Here is a 14,540-nt window from a genome sequence, read left to right as displayed (position 1 = left end):
CAAATCTTTGTTCTTAAATAATATATTATTTTACAATTGGATGTAAGATACAATGCAGAAATTTTGAAATTTGGGTTACACTGAGAACTCACCTTGCGAAATAATTATTTAAAAAAAATTTAACTCCAGAAGATTGTGAAACCACATAAAATTTCACCCCAGGTAAATATATCAAAAATGTTTTTTAAGAAATTAAGTCTCAGCAAACTTATTTCAGGATATTTTTTTTATCTTGATGCAGAGGCTCAGTACTTTGCGGGTGTCCGAATGTCACCCTTGTTCACTCCCAGTACTGCCTCAGGGGAGACTTGGGTTCGTATTGTTTATTGTAATGATGGATATATTTTGTTGGTAAGAGTATTCTTAGAAATATTGGACAAGCGAAACATCTCAGGTATCCAAATACCTTGAGTTTAATGTACGCTCATTTAGAGTATGCTTGCTGGTGATGGCAATTATTGCATTGTGTGAAAGTACTTTCAGCCTGAACAGGGTATGTGAATTTAAATATAAACCTAAATACAACTCACACTCGCCAATTCACTTGCCCACGCTCTTACTCACTCACTTATTTATACTAATTTTATCCTTCTTCCAGATGAATCTTAAACTGACAGAAAAATCCCAAAAAAATATTTAACTGTTAATTTTTTAAACCTACAAAAAATTAAAAATGTTAACACTCCTTTAAAGTCTGCGCAGATATATCTTTAGGGTTTAGTTGTAACTAAACAGAACAACAAATAAAAATGATAGCACCAGATTGGAAGATTTACAAAGTTAGTCCTAAAGTGTTTTGTCATATTTCTATCAGTGTCTTAGATTGAGCTAGAAACTTTGATTTAATGTAATTTTTGTACATTTCTGCACATTATTTTAGTTTTTCGTCACTTAAAGAGCAAGTCAAATCATAAATAATGCAAGTTCATGATGGCATTTGGATGTTCCAATATGCTTGCCTAATTTGATGATTCTAGATGTCCTATAAGCATGTTAAAATACTTTTTATATCTAATCTCGAGCAAAGCAAATACATAATATATTCTTGCACATAAGTGCTCCAGTTCAATACACATTTAGATATAAAACTTTAACATTTTGGTGACAAATGAGAACATAACAAATAATGTGAAACACCTCCATGCGTTTTCACTCAATTTATAAACATGCCCAATACGCCACTACTACTGGATGTTCTTCTATATCTATGTCGGAACATAAAATACAAATTTAAAAAGCCCAAACGACTGTTTAGAATGTTAGCAGAGCAAGAGTAGGAGCACGTAAGCATGCATTGTACTGCATTTTCATATTGATAGCCATGCAGCATGCTGGTTTAATATTGAGTGTGCATTTGTACCTCTTCAAAAGATCTAGGTACATCATAACACTGGGTACACTTAAAGATGTAAGAAATGGGTGTACTAAAAACTCATGCATAATGCAGGGGTGCCCACAAGGGGGGGTAACGACGCAGACTGCGTCATTAAAATTTCAGGGGGGGGGGGGGGGTTAAAAGACGAGAAAAATGTATATATTATTTACATAATTATAGCTTCTAATGTGAAAATACGTTTCTGGTGCTTTGATAATTGAAAGGGATCTTGTAAATCAAATTGGCAACCCCGCACTTTCCTCAACAAAAGCAGTTTGGCATCTGTCGGTTCAGGATGGAAATATTACCTGATATTACCAAAATTATTATTAGAAAATCAGTTTTAATTAATGCAAAATGTGATAAAATATAATACTAAAAAAGTATAATATTATAAAATAATTGAGTAAATCATTGAGAAAATGGCATAACAAATTTCGGGAGGGGGGGGGGCATCATTAGTTAGGGGGGGGGGGGGGGTGAGTCATTGTGTTTGGGGGGGGATGGGCACCTCTGCATAATGCATAATAATGCAGCCCATATATTTTCCATAATAAATTAAAATTTACACGTAAATTTAAGCCCATATATATAAATATATAAAAGTGTGTGTGTATATTTAACGTTTCTAATTCTATGGTAATGAAAAATAAAATAAAAAACTGTGTTAGGCCTAACAGTATATATGTATTGAGCAGCTACAAACATGCAGTGGCCAATGAGGTGTATGTAACTATCATTGAAAGAAAAAATAATTAGTACACCCGAAAAAATTAATATATACCATGCGTATTCTGCATAAGGAAGTGCAGATAAGAATTCCTTCTAAGTAGTTGAAGCATAAAATTTGCGATAGTTGCATGTTTTTGCAGTATATAAGAGAACGGCAAATATTATCAGCCTTCCAAAAACTATTAAGCATAAACTTATAAAAATTCAATAAAAAATACCATCCAAAAAAGCTTGTTCTATGAAGAAAAACAAAAAAACTTGCTCGCAGACTTACATTTCTGGCGCGTCTGAAACTCACTGGACTTGTCTGTCCACTGGCGGTCCACCGACTCTTTGCTTTGCGCCTCTAGGCCCTGGGAGGAAACCATCATGCTCAGAGCCGGGGGAGGCGGGACAGGGAGAGGGGTTAGTGCAGGCCGGGACTCCCTTCACAGCACACGGGGGCACTCCCCTGACCACAGCCGGGGCAAGCAGGGTCACAGTGACCGGAGCGCTGCCTGGCGAGGTCCTGGCACACTGGCACACTGGCGCCGGCCAGCGATACCTTGTTGGGACGTAACTCGCGGGCCGTATTCCAGAACACGTCCAAACCCAATCTTAATAACTAATCATATCGTATCGGCAGCCGTTTTAATGAACGGTGCCCTGCGCGGGACTAGAAGCTGGTTCCAACTCATTCTAGCGGACATTTGGCACACATCGATACATTTGTTACGGCGAAAACCCTAGATATAGCAGCACCGTCGCACTGATTAAATGTTAAGTAGCGACTATTGCTTGTTATGACCATTAAAGAGTGAAAAATGTATTCCAGAATAGTAAAGCTACCATAAAGATTCATTTGGCACACCGCTACGTCTGGTACGTCCGCCGATGCTCACGAAATTGAACATGTACGAGTTAATGGCCCCAGAGACGCGGGTCCGCCATCTCAACGAAATCAACGAAAAAGTAAGCTCTGCGAAAAAAAAAGGGTTGGCAGTGTCCTATCGCGCACTAGGAATACGGCTAGGGAACGGGTGTTACGTGTTAAACACATGAGAACACTTGTTCCTGACCAGGCAGCGACTCCCGCCACAACACACACAGCACTGGGCTCCCTGGGAGGACACGTCTGGTACAAGGGGCTCAGCACACTCCTCTACTTACACTTGCTGCGCTTGGAAAACGTTTCGTACTTGGATTTCCAAGTCTTTTCACTTACTTCGGACAGTATAGTGTCCCAACCCTGCACCAGCACAACACAGACAAGTCAGTCACCAGATACTGGTCACCTCCAGCCTCCAGGGGTTCCACTACTTCAACAACGGGGAACTTATTAAAGCAAAACAGAACTACATGTAGAATTGTAACGACAATTTGCCACAGCGTCATTCCATACGTTACTGAAATGGTGAAGAAATATGCCATAATTGCTTTCCTACTTTCTTGATCAGCTGCATTATGTACGCAAAAAGCTATACGCACTAAGTCCGAGACCGTCTCACTCACACATTTCTCATAATAATGTTTTCAATAATATTATTTATGAAAAAACAACTTAGAGTGGGAAACATCACCAGAAAGCCTTTAACGACTTTGAAAAGATTGCGGACCAACATGAACATGACTGCACTCTGGTAGAAGTCAGAATCGCTGTGTGAAGGACACTATCATGTGCGAGCGAGTGGTTGTTCAACCACCGTGCATTGCCATCTTGTGGTAAGGTCTGGTTGTACTTTAAGGGGTTTGTGTTCATTCTCCCTACAAACCTACTGATTCATGTTAATAACAATTATAATGAATTTCGGTCCTTTAGTATGATGGTTTTGAATAATTCATAAAATTCATATTGTTTTTGTATTATTAATATATATTTTATGTGTCTGTGTTACGTGAAAGGTAGTGCAGGGCGCCACACCAACTACACTCTTGAACGCACACTTCTCGTACAGACCAAGTGTGCACGTGTGCTTACAGTTCTGGTTCTCAACAGTTGTTCCCTCGTTCTGAGAGACTGCAGCTCTACTTGCTGCCAACTGCTCAAACAAACAACTTCACTGTCTCGCCTCCTGCTAAGGCTAAGAGGGTTTGATTTCTGGCAGGACTTACGTAAGAATTGTTTGTCGAAAATATAGCAGACGTAACCGCGGAGCTGAGGCGCTCCCGTTTTCTCCCAGAGTGCATTCCTGTCGCTGATGGCCTTTGATATCAAAGAGAAGCTAAACTCTCAATCAGTTATTCCTTCCAGTACTTTTTAAGATCCTAACACCTTGTACTTGTGACTAGAAACACAATTCATTTTAAATCTTTTTATATACCGAATGTCCATAAAATATGTCCCAGTTTCAATGGTAAATTCTAACATTTTAATTTAGACTATTTACAACAGATACATCAAATAGAAGGTTAACTATCCTAGTTTTTCTTACAAATGTTCAATATGTGTACCTTTAGTTATACGGCACACATCCAACCTTAAGTCCAATTCTTCCCACATTTTGGTTAACACGTCCAGAGTAATGGAAGCAATAGACTCTTCAATTCTGTGTCTCAACTCTGGCAAATCATTATGCAGCGGTGGAATGAAGACATGATCTTTTAAAAAGCCCCCAAACGAAACAATCGCATGGCGGTAAGTCCGGTGAACGTGGAGGCCAGCGAAAAAGAGCTGTGGTATGGACTGGTATGGACGCATGTGTAAACATGTTCTTAAAACCTTCCACAGAGTCGTCTTTTGCAACTGAAGTACAAGACTTGCTTTCCGAACAGATTTCTCAGGACTGTGCAGGTAAGATGCTCCGGCACAGTCAACATCCTGTACAGACACTTCTGGTCGTCCCGTGCTTTTCCCTTTACAAACACATCTGGTTGTTTCTAATTGCCTATACCCTGTACCATCTGCAGATGTTTATGCCACTTGGGGGATCACAATTAAACTTTAAATTGAAATCACAGCAAATTGCAGAACACTAAGTGCTTTACGCTCAGGAGTCGCCATGTAGCGTAGGTGGCGCTGCAAGTCAGAAAACGACAAAGCAGTCCTCGCGCATGCGCTCATATAAAACTGTTTGAGTTACTCCTGAACTGTGACCTTGAACCAACACTCTACAACACTTACAGTTGATACTATTACAAGTTATGTCTGGGACATTATTTTGTTGATATACTGTATACTATTTGTATTTTGGTTACTGCCTACTCTGAATCTGTTTCTTACAGATACATGTTTCTAAGAAGAGTATATGAGTTTGAGCCTAGAAGCTCAAGACAGTCAAGTTACCGCTATTCCCTCTTTATTCCTCCAGTGCTTGGCTAACCCTGTCTCCCTGCAGCAGACTGCAACCTTCGTGGATGAGGTCGGACGAAGAATGATTCTTGCAATTGTGTGAAGCACTATCGACCCTCCATTGTTCCAGTTACATTGCATTCTTTCCGAGAAGACTTCAGAAGCCACTCTGTTAGTGTGTGGTGCTCACTTATTGTGTGGTCTAGAGAATATGATGATTTCTTTCCCCTGTCGCTTAAACGGTAAGTTAAAACATAGCATAGTACAAATAAATCAATTTAGAACTGCTAAATGTCCAAATATTAGAGAAAAAAATGTATCATAAGGAAATTTCAGATTTAAAGCTAATGAAAGTACTATTGATTCCACAACAGCAATGTATGAAAATTACATTAAATTATGTTTAACTTTTTTAGTATGAAATATTCATACTCTCTAGAGTTTTTAATGTAGATGTAATTTATTATTGCAGTTGGCATTTTTGGCTTTGGCAAATTAATGTTTTTCTTTTTTTCATACAGCTATGTACAAAAATTATATACATGGAATATTTTAGTGTGTAACATTATTTGTACCATGAAAGTAAGGCACTCTCTTAATTAAAATCAATATAATTTGTCTAACCTTAATCATTAATCAAAACTGTATGCAAATTGACTAAATTATTCTCTCATCATAAAAAGATAAGTTTTAACGCAAAATCCACCTGTGGTAAATTGAATTAGAAAGTCATAAATATGCTTATTTTACTAACCACTAATTCTAGACCAAAAAATGCTGTAAAATCAATCATTTTCTTCGATACAATTTGGTAGTTAACGTAACAAACTTTGCCAACAAACACAATGGAGGCTACAATACATATTTTCATCCAAATACTATTTGTAAATAGGAAGGGAACAAGTGGCCACTTATTGTATGACATGCTAAATGTCACTCTGTACTTACGCCTTCAAATAATTTCTTTTTGTCGTCGTACGACCTGGTGTCCACACGACGCTCATACTTGGAGGCGACTTGTATCTTGGGCTGGAAGAGAGAAATGTCTCAAGAGTAGCCCAGCGGAGTGAATGGCTGGAGGAAATTAAGGAACACTAATGATCAAACCACTACGTACTGAACTAAAGTTGAGATGCTTTCGTTTGTGCCAATGCTACATTATCTTGTAGGAATGTTTACAACACAGAGCCTACGTCAACTGCGTGTGGCCGAACAACCACCACTCGGTAGCAGAACTATGAACCGACCCCCGGCAGTAGTCGCCCGGTGCCTGACCTCCGACCTCAGTTGGTCCCGACTCTGAGCTCAGCCAGTTAAGGGGCCCTCACACTGTCAAAAATTTCGTTCAATATTTTGCGAAAAATTGTTGAGCTCATTTTTGTACAACAATATTGAATGTCTGGACCCCTCACACTACACAAAAAATATTGCGCAATATTTTGTCAGCCCCCTCAAACGGGTCCGCAAAACTTTTCTAAACTTTCAGAAAACTTTTGAACACTCCACAAAATATTGAACACCCCTTTTTTTGCGCAATATATTTCCTCACACTCTCAATATTTTTGTACAAACACGACACATTAAAAATATTGAGTAAAATTTTTGCCAGTGAGGGCCCCTTTACACACTGACTGAACTGCTGAACCACGTTCATCACTGTTAAGTGGTAGGTCAATGGCATTTACCATTTATTTAGCGAGTTCACATGTAAATAGCTAGGCAAACAAAAGTATGATAACATTGTATTATCCATTTTTCTGTATATTTTAGTGTATAGTAAATGTATTCACTGAGGTTATATAAATTATGTAATTAATATTTCGCTAAGTAATGTGTCATGTTATCTTGTCCTGTAGGTATTTATGTCTTTTCTGTTTTCATGTTTTGTGAATATCCCGTGCTGTCTCTATTTATTGTGATAGTGTTTGTTTTTACTTGTTTCGTGTCGTTCCCACCTCTAAATGCTCAAGACTGTCGGTGGACATGTAACAAATTTAAATAAATAAATTAATTGTAGTATTTTCATGTTTTACTCCAACAAACCTACGAACCATACAAAATAATAAAATTTAAATTGTATTTATATAAAAGGTGTCCTGGAGGTATGGAATCTGATGAATAGGCTTGCAGAAAACCAGTCATAAAAACTATGTAGCACTTTAGTATTTTTATTACCATTAAATGCTCCGGGTATGCAACCTTAGTCAAATATTAAAATTAAAAGCAAAGTTATGAGTCACGAATAGACTGAACCCTAATCAAAGAGATTTTGGGTAAAGCAGACGTATGGTACTTTAAAAAAAAAAATTTTTTTTTATGTTTTCCAGGTTAAAAAGTAAAAATTGGTAAATGAATGTTTTCAGAAAACTTTCAAATGTCTTTAGTTACGATTGAGATTTCCCAGTGCTTATTTTTTTTTTGCTTCAAATTCCAAAAACAACGACAATGCCTGTTAAGTTTTAAATATATGTATATATTATTTTCAAATAATCTTAACAAAGGTTGAAAAGGGGTAAAATTTGTATTCTGAGAATCTTTAATTAAATTTGATAAACCAGTTGAGGAATTTCATTGTAATTTTTTCCCTTTGGCCTTTAATGTTAAGAACAAAAAGTTATGGTAAACAAATTTAATTTAACCAGACATTATAAAGTGAATGTTGTAAAACATCAAACTGAAATATTACAATATGTACCCATTTTAATAATAATTTTGAGTATCTCAAAGTAACTTTGACTTTAAAATGTTTGTACTTTTTTATATAAATTTTTTTTATTCCATTTCCACAAACTAAATAAGTCCATAGCTAGAATAAACACAATCTATTTCAAAAAGCCAAAACAAATCCTGGTAATATCTCACTATAGTTTAATTTGAGTTAAGAGTATTCTGGTTATCACAAAATATATTTTAAAGTTCTCTTATGCATATTTTATTATTTGAGTTCTGCATGTAATAAAAATTATAAGTTTTAAACTACTAACAATACAATGCGTATGCCTACATAAAAATGCATTAGTAGTATGCATATTGAAATATTGCAATAATATGGAAAGGGTAATGAATGTTCGGTATACTTACTGGGTACTTTCCTGTTAACGCTCTGAAACAGAAAACAAACCAGAAAAATGATTACAAATAAGTTATATTTTGACATTTTTCGAGCATTCATTTAGAAATAATAATTTTATACTTAACATAGGGTATTAAATACAATTTAAGTTTATTTCATTCTGGTGCATTTGATGACATGATTGTAAAACAGTTACATACATTCTGTTATCCTAATTGTAGCCACACTAATAAATCAGGAGGATAGTGATTTATCGTTCAAATATTTAAATTGTTTTTTGGCTTCTTTAAGTTTCGTTTAAGTCTGAAAATTGTATGTTCCTGGTTTTTTTGCTTGACCACTATCACAGGGCCATTATGTTTCCCAGCAACCAAAAATTTTGTTAAACTTACTCGTGTATTTTACATTTTAACTTAATTTCATTATGATCTAATCACTAAGGAACGTGTATCGTTATATAGAGTATGATGTAATTTATGAATGTATATGGGGCTAATCATCACAAAATATTAAAAATAAAACTTTTACAAAAAAAAATCTTTGTAGATTATTTTGACCCAAAACATTTTTGTGATAATCACCATCTCTACCAATAGGTATTTAAAAATATGGCTTTTAAACTCATGAAAATTAATTCATGGACATATATGAAAGCAAAAAAAAAAAAAAATTGTCCACTGATTCAAAGCTAAGGCTTAACAAAGACATCTGTGGTTAGAATTTGCACCGTATGATAGCTAGATATTACAGAAATATCCTTTCCTAATTTACAATGGTCGCACACACAATCAATTTCGTTTTTAGTAGGGATGGGGCGAATCCTGATTTCCTCGAATCCGAATCCTTACTCAAATCCTAGACTGGAATTGCCGAATCTCAAACTCAAACCCGAATCTTTTAACAGATGATGTCCACATATCTAATGTAAGTGAGATGTATTCTGCTTGCACTAAAAGTCCCTTGACTTTATCACATGTAGTTTGGTACATTTCTGGTATAGCCTAAGTGTATATAAAGACAAAAATTTTTTCTTGAGAAATTTCAGTTTTAGTACAGATTAGCGGTTAGGATTTTTTCTATAAATAAGCTAGAGGTCTGCGAGTCTAAGAATTTTACTTCGAGCCGAGCTCGAGCTTTTGTGGTACAGTTACACTTTTGGGAAACTATTTTTATCTTAAACTTAGTATAATGTTTGAATAAAGTATTAAAATGAAGAGGGCTTATTAATTTTGGGTAACTATTTACAGAGTGTGTTTACATTTTGCACTGCTAGACAAAAAATAACATTTTTTTCCATAGAATCTTACCTGTTTCCATTGGTTCATTAGTAACTGATATCATCCAACTAACATAACCAAGTATATGTTTGTGTAAATGTAACATATCTTTGGAAAAATTTCATCCTTGTCAATTTTTCTGGAGTCCTTACTGAGCTTCAACAAACTTAGCACCAAAAATCATGTTGTTTGAAAAGTACATTCACATTGTTTCAACATTTCCTCTTTTCAGCACAATAATTCTGAGAGAGATTTGTCACAGAGTATTAAATTCTGTTCTTTAATCTATCATGCAGAACAATAATTTGTTCTGCACGTTCAGGAGTTAAATTAGCTCTACGATTGGAGATAGTGTTTCCAGCAAAAGAGAAGTGTTTCTCGCTGGCAACCTGCGTGACTGGAATGCTTTAGTAAAATTGCTTAACCTCAAAATTAGTGTCATAAATATCTGTAACTGGTCATTAAAGTTTAATCAATTGAAAGTAATTAAAATAAAAGCATTTTACTTAATTCAATTTACACTTGCAAAAAAACATACACACAATAAACCTACATGGAAATTAGTCTTTTTCAATATCCTGAAGTCTGAAATATGTTTACTCATGTCATCAAATGTAGAGCTGTATTGAAGAAGCAGATTTTGCCAATATTTAGTTGAATCGGCATTTCTGCCGACTTCCGATACAGTACGCTTGTTAATTTTCGGCCGATATTACTGAAAAACGAAAGAGACTGCTATAACCTAAAAATCCACGAGTACCATTTTCACTTTTCGTAGTAGTACTGCATTCTTTCAGATAGCATTATTTCTTAGCAACATGTGCCAACCGTACATATCAAAGTTTAACATCCTTTTTTTCCCAACAATGTTCTTTAATTTAATATGTCATAAATAAATAATACATTACTATCACGGTAAATATACATCTCAGTTGTTACGGTAACTATAGTGCAAATATGGTAGCTATCATGCTTCTGTAGTAATTATGGTATTCTACAAAGAATCTTGTTCTTTTTATGGTAATTATCTTAAAATAACTTTGGGTTTGTACTGTAGTTATGGTATATCATCCATATTTCTTCGTATGTTGTTCATTTGTTTTTCTTCATATTTACGTGAGCCATTATTTGAGACAGGAAGTTTCAGAAAAAAATTTAACGGACTTTATATCACACATTTAATGGCGTAAATAATGAGACCTCGGGCAATTTAAACGCTTTATACGGAAAAACCTACCATGCGGGACCTCGTAAGCGAGTTTTACTGTATTATTTTTTCCGTAAATAGTAAAAAACCGAATCCTTTGACGAATCCTATATCAGACCTGCCGAAGCTTCGAAGCCCTAGGATTCGGCGGATATTGGATTCGGTCGCCCCATCCCTAGTTTTTAGAGAACATTTTTAAAGTCTCAGTTTATCGTTACACTAAAGCCTGGACTACAATAGTCCGTCGCGTCCTTCCGTCTCCCGTTCGTCTTCAGCCACCGAGAGATTTACAACACTCCGCTCATACGTCATTGTATTTTGCAATTTCAGTGCAGATAACTGCTGAGAAAACATAAATTTTGGGAAAAATATTCTCTTGTGCAATTATATTAGTTAAACAATTATTAGGGATGGGTCGGTTCTGTAATTTTTTCGGTCCCGGTTCCATTTCGGTTCTTGGAATTCGGTTCGGTTCTTCTCCGGTTCCGGTTCCTGTCTCATTGGTTGTGAGGATAATCAATCTTTAAGAAAAGGAAAGAAAAAAATACTGTCTCATCGGTAGTATTTTATACAATGTTCGCATGTAGCAAACTTCTCATCTGCATCAAGAACAAAATGTTCCCACACAGACGACATTACTGCAACGAAACAAACTCCTCATACACAAAGCTGAAAATATTACTTCCTTTATTAATTTACATGCCAATAACACAAATTATTTATCGCCTAAACCACGACTGTAGCCAAAACAAAACGTTGAAGTTCTGGCTGTGTACCAACCTCCCGGTATTATTGGTCGCATGTGTTGAAAAGTTACGGTAACATAAGTATCATGTTAAAGTAACATCTAAAAGGGTGTTAATTGTTTACTTCAATTTTCACATACATTTAAAACCATATGGTTTAATTCTGGAATGGTAAAATGTTTACTGTTTATAAGTTAAAACGTATGATAAGTTGTGTAATCCATGGCAAGTTGAACACTATGTTCACAAAAACATGGCAGCGCAGCCGCGGCATATTACCGTAATTAATCAAAACAACAATATTACCAAGACAAAAATTTTTCAATTATCTGTATTGTGCTACTTTTACATACAGAATAAAGTTATCCCGGCACTAAATATAATATAGAACATAGTTATGGCTGTGAATGCATCAATTTTCTTAAGCGGATTGAGTCACGCCTGAGGTATGCACATACGGTAACGTCCGTCTGTTTTAGATATGCGGAATGTTTTATTTCCCTATTTATTATTCATACCATTATACGTAATGGAAAACACCATTAAATAAATAATTGTAACACGTCTTAACAATAATTATGCCGAACGGTTGTGCTTTAAATTTGAAGTGTAGTGAAAATACTGAAAATTAACCTTAACCCCGTAACTTTAAAATACCGGTCTTTTCAGTACCCGAAAACGGTTCTGGCCTGGGGGCCTAGAACCGGGGACCTGAAGAACCGACCCGACCCATCTCTAACAATTATGTCGATTAATTACTTATAACTCAAACACATTTTTATCACTCTGGTATATATTTTCACATTTTCAGTGTAACCATGTGTAATTAATACACTTCTGTGATTCAGACCATTTTTGTTTCAAAAAATTGCTTTTCAAATGTGTTCAAACGTAAGTTAAGAAATAAATTTGGAAGCAGCCAAATAATTAAAAAAACTTTAATACCTTCTAATATAGTAAGATTTGACACGCAAACGCCCAAATGACATTTGGAGGTTATAATTTCATCAGTCCGTCCATCAAAAGTTTGAAGTTACCAGACTTTTGAAGGTTGGACGGATGGAACTATTTGGGCCATCTCATTGGCTGCATGTCACGTGGTTTACGGACGGAGGCAACGCGACGGGCTGTTGTAATTCCGGCCTTAGGCCTGAACCGATTTGTGCAGGCAACTGTCCTAATTTGAAAGGTTAAAAAATTAGCTACAGAAAACTGTTTTTGGTAATTAAAATAAATTCTTATTCATTATAACAAAGATAATAGAGATGTTAAAATAATATAGGAATATGCAAGTTTAATTGTAGATTACAAGTTGATGTTGATGTCAACCGGGCGGTATCTGTGATACGTGTGTGAGGTCTCGGTACTCACTCTGGGTCCAGGCCTTTCTTCTGAGCTTTGTGCCTGAGCTGCTGCTTCTGTCTCTCCTTCAGCTCTTTCAGCTGCGAACACACACACACGCACACACGTCACAGCGCGGCCGTGGCCATCTAGTGAACGAGCTGGTAAACATGTCCAGGGATGCTGCATTCTCTACAAACTTAGGATAGGTCGAAGCTATGATGCATCAGAGCGTAATGAAAATGCAACGCTTAGGAGTGAAGCTCTTAATGACACAAAGGGGGAAGGGGAATATAGAGTGTCCCACTATCCTCACACCCGCAAACATTTGTTAAGAAACACTAGAGTACTGCTTATTTCGTTACGCTGAAAAAAACAAACAAAATATTTCCAATAGTGTTATTGTGTTATTTTTATTTGTTATTGCTGTTGTGCACGTAACTGTGTAGTTTTAACGTCCAAATGCCCGGTGGCCACGTAACATTGTTTTTATTCTTATCCTGTACGTAGAGACCGGATAAAATTCGCAGAAATCCTTTCGAGACAGGCTGGAATCCAAACTCGTTTAGCTTGAAGCTGAGTCAGTGACTGGACCGCAATTTACCTGGAGGACTCTTGAGCCGATGGCAAAAACACCCAACAAGAGAAGTATCGGATCGTAAGAATCGCAGTTAAACAGGTGTCCCGAGTCGGTATAGCCAACGACCAGGTGATAGTTGCCCCAACGACCAGGTGATAGTTGCCCCAAGTGCATAGACAGAGGTGCTCACCCCCCCAAACACTATGACTCCCCCCCCCCCCCCCCGAAATATTTTATGCCATTTTCTCAATGATTTACTCAATTATTTTATAATATTATACTTTTTTAGTATCACATTTTGCATTAATTAAAACTGAACCGACAGATACCAAACTGATTTTGTTGAGGAAAGTGCGGGGTTGCCAATTTGATTTACAAGATCCCTTTCAATTACCAAAGCACCAGAAACGTATTTTCACATTAGAAGCTATAAGTATGTAAATAATATAAACATTTTTCTCGTCTTTTAACAACCCCCCCCCCCCCCCCTGAAATTTTAATGACGCAGTCTGCGTCGTTACCCCCCCCTTGTGGGCACCCCTGGCATAGAGGATCGTGGAGTCCATCCTAGTGGTCATTGAAACCGCGAATTTTTTTCCAGTCCCTACCTATAAAGACTGAAGGGAGTAACAACTCACGTCGTAGTCCTGCCTCTTCTGGCGCTCCTCCAGGTCGTACTTCTCCGTCTCGAGCCGCACGATGTTGTCCCACAGCTCCTGGGCCTTCACGCGCAGCTTGTCCACGCTCAGGCCCTCGATGTCCAGCGGCTTGATGCGGAAGCTCAGCGAGATCTTCTTCTCCTCCTCCAGCTGCTCCTTGGTCTTGGAGCGCTCCAGCGCCGCCGACGACATGTTGAACTGCAACCACGCACCGGGGTCAGCCCCCTGCTGGCGCCGCCCTCGCCCCCCCTCCACGCCCCCCGGCACGCTCGCTCACTCTCG

At 37.0% G+C, this 14,540-nt stretch overlaps 1 protein-coding gene across 14 annotated transcripts in view; it reads right to left on the bottom strand.

Annotated features, from left to right (window-relative positions):
• LOC134538877 (troponin T) overlaps positions 1 to 14,540 on the bottom strand; it is a 46,096-nt gene that overhangs the window by 4,571 nt on the left and 26,985 nt on the right. For 8 of the 14 annotated variants that reach the window (XM_063380461.1, XM_063380466.1, XM_063380458.1 and 5 more), the window contains 5 exons: positions 14,238 to 14,456; positions 13,050 to 13,120; positions 8,457 to 8,478; positions 6,324 to 6,404; positions 2,382 to 2,460 (listed from right to left, as the gene is read on the bottom strand). In XM_063380461.1, the coding sequence (XP_063236531.1) occupies positions 2,382 to 2,460; positions 6,324 to 6,404; positions 8,457 to 8,478; positions 13,050 to 13,120; positions 14,238 to 14,456 (472 nt within the window). Of the gene's footprint in view, positions 1 to 2,381; positions 2,461 to 3,256; positions 3,336 to 6,323; positions 6,405 to 8,456; positions 8,479 to 13,049; positions 13,121 to 14,237; positions 14,457 to 14,540 lie in introns of all 14 variants that reach the window. The other 6 variants (XM_063380460.1, XM_063380462.1, XM_063380463.1 and 3 more) reach the window with 1 other exon arrangement.

The sequence above is a fragment of the Bacillus rossius genome, chromosome 14, assembly GCF_032445375.1.
Source record: "Bacillus rossius redtenbacheri isolate Brsri chromosome 14, Brsri_v3, whole genome shotgun sequence".
NCBI lineage: Eukaryota > Metazoa > Arthropoda > Insecta > Phasmatodea > Bacillidae > Bacillus > Bacillus rossius.
This window is presented reverse-complemented; position numbering and strand designations above follow the sequence as displayed.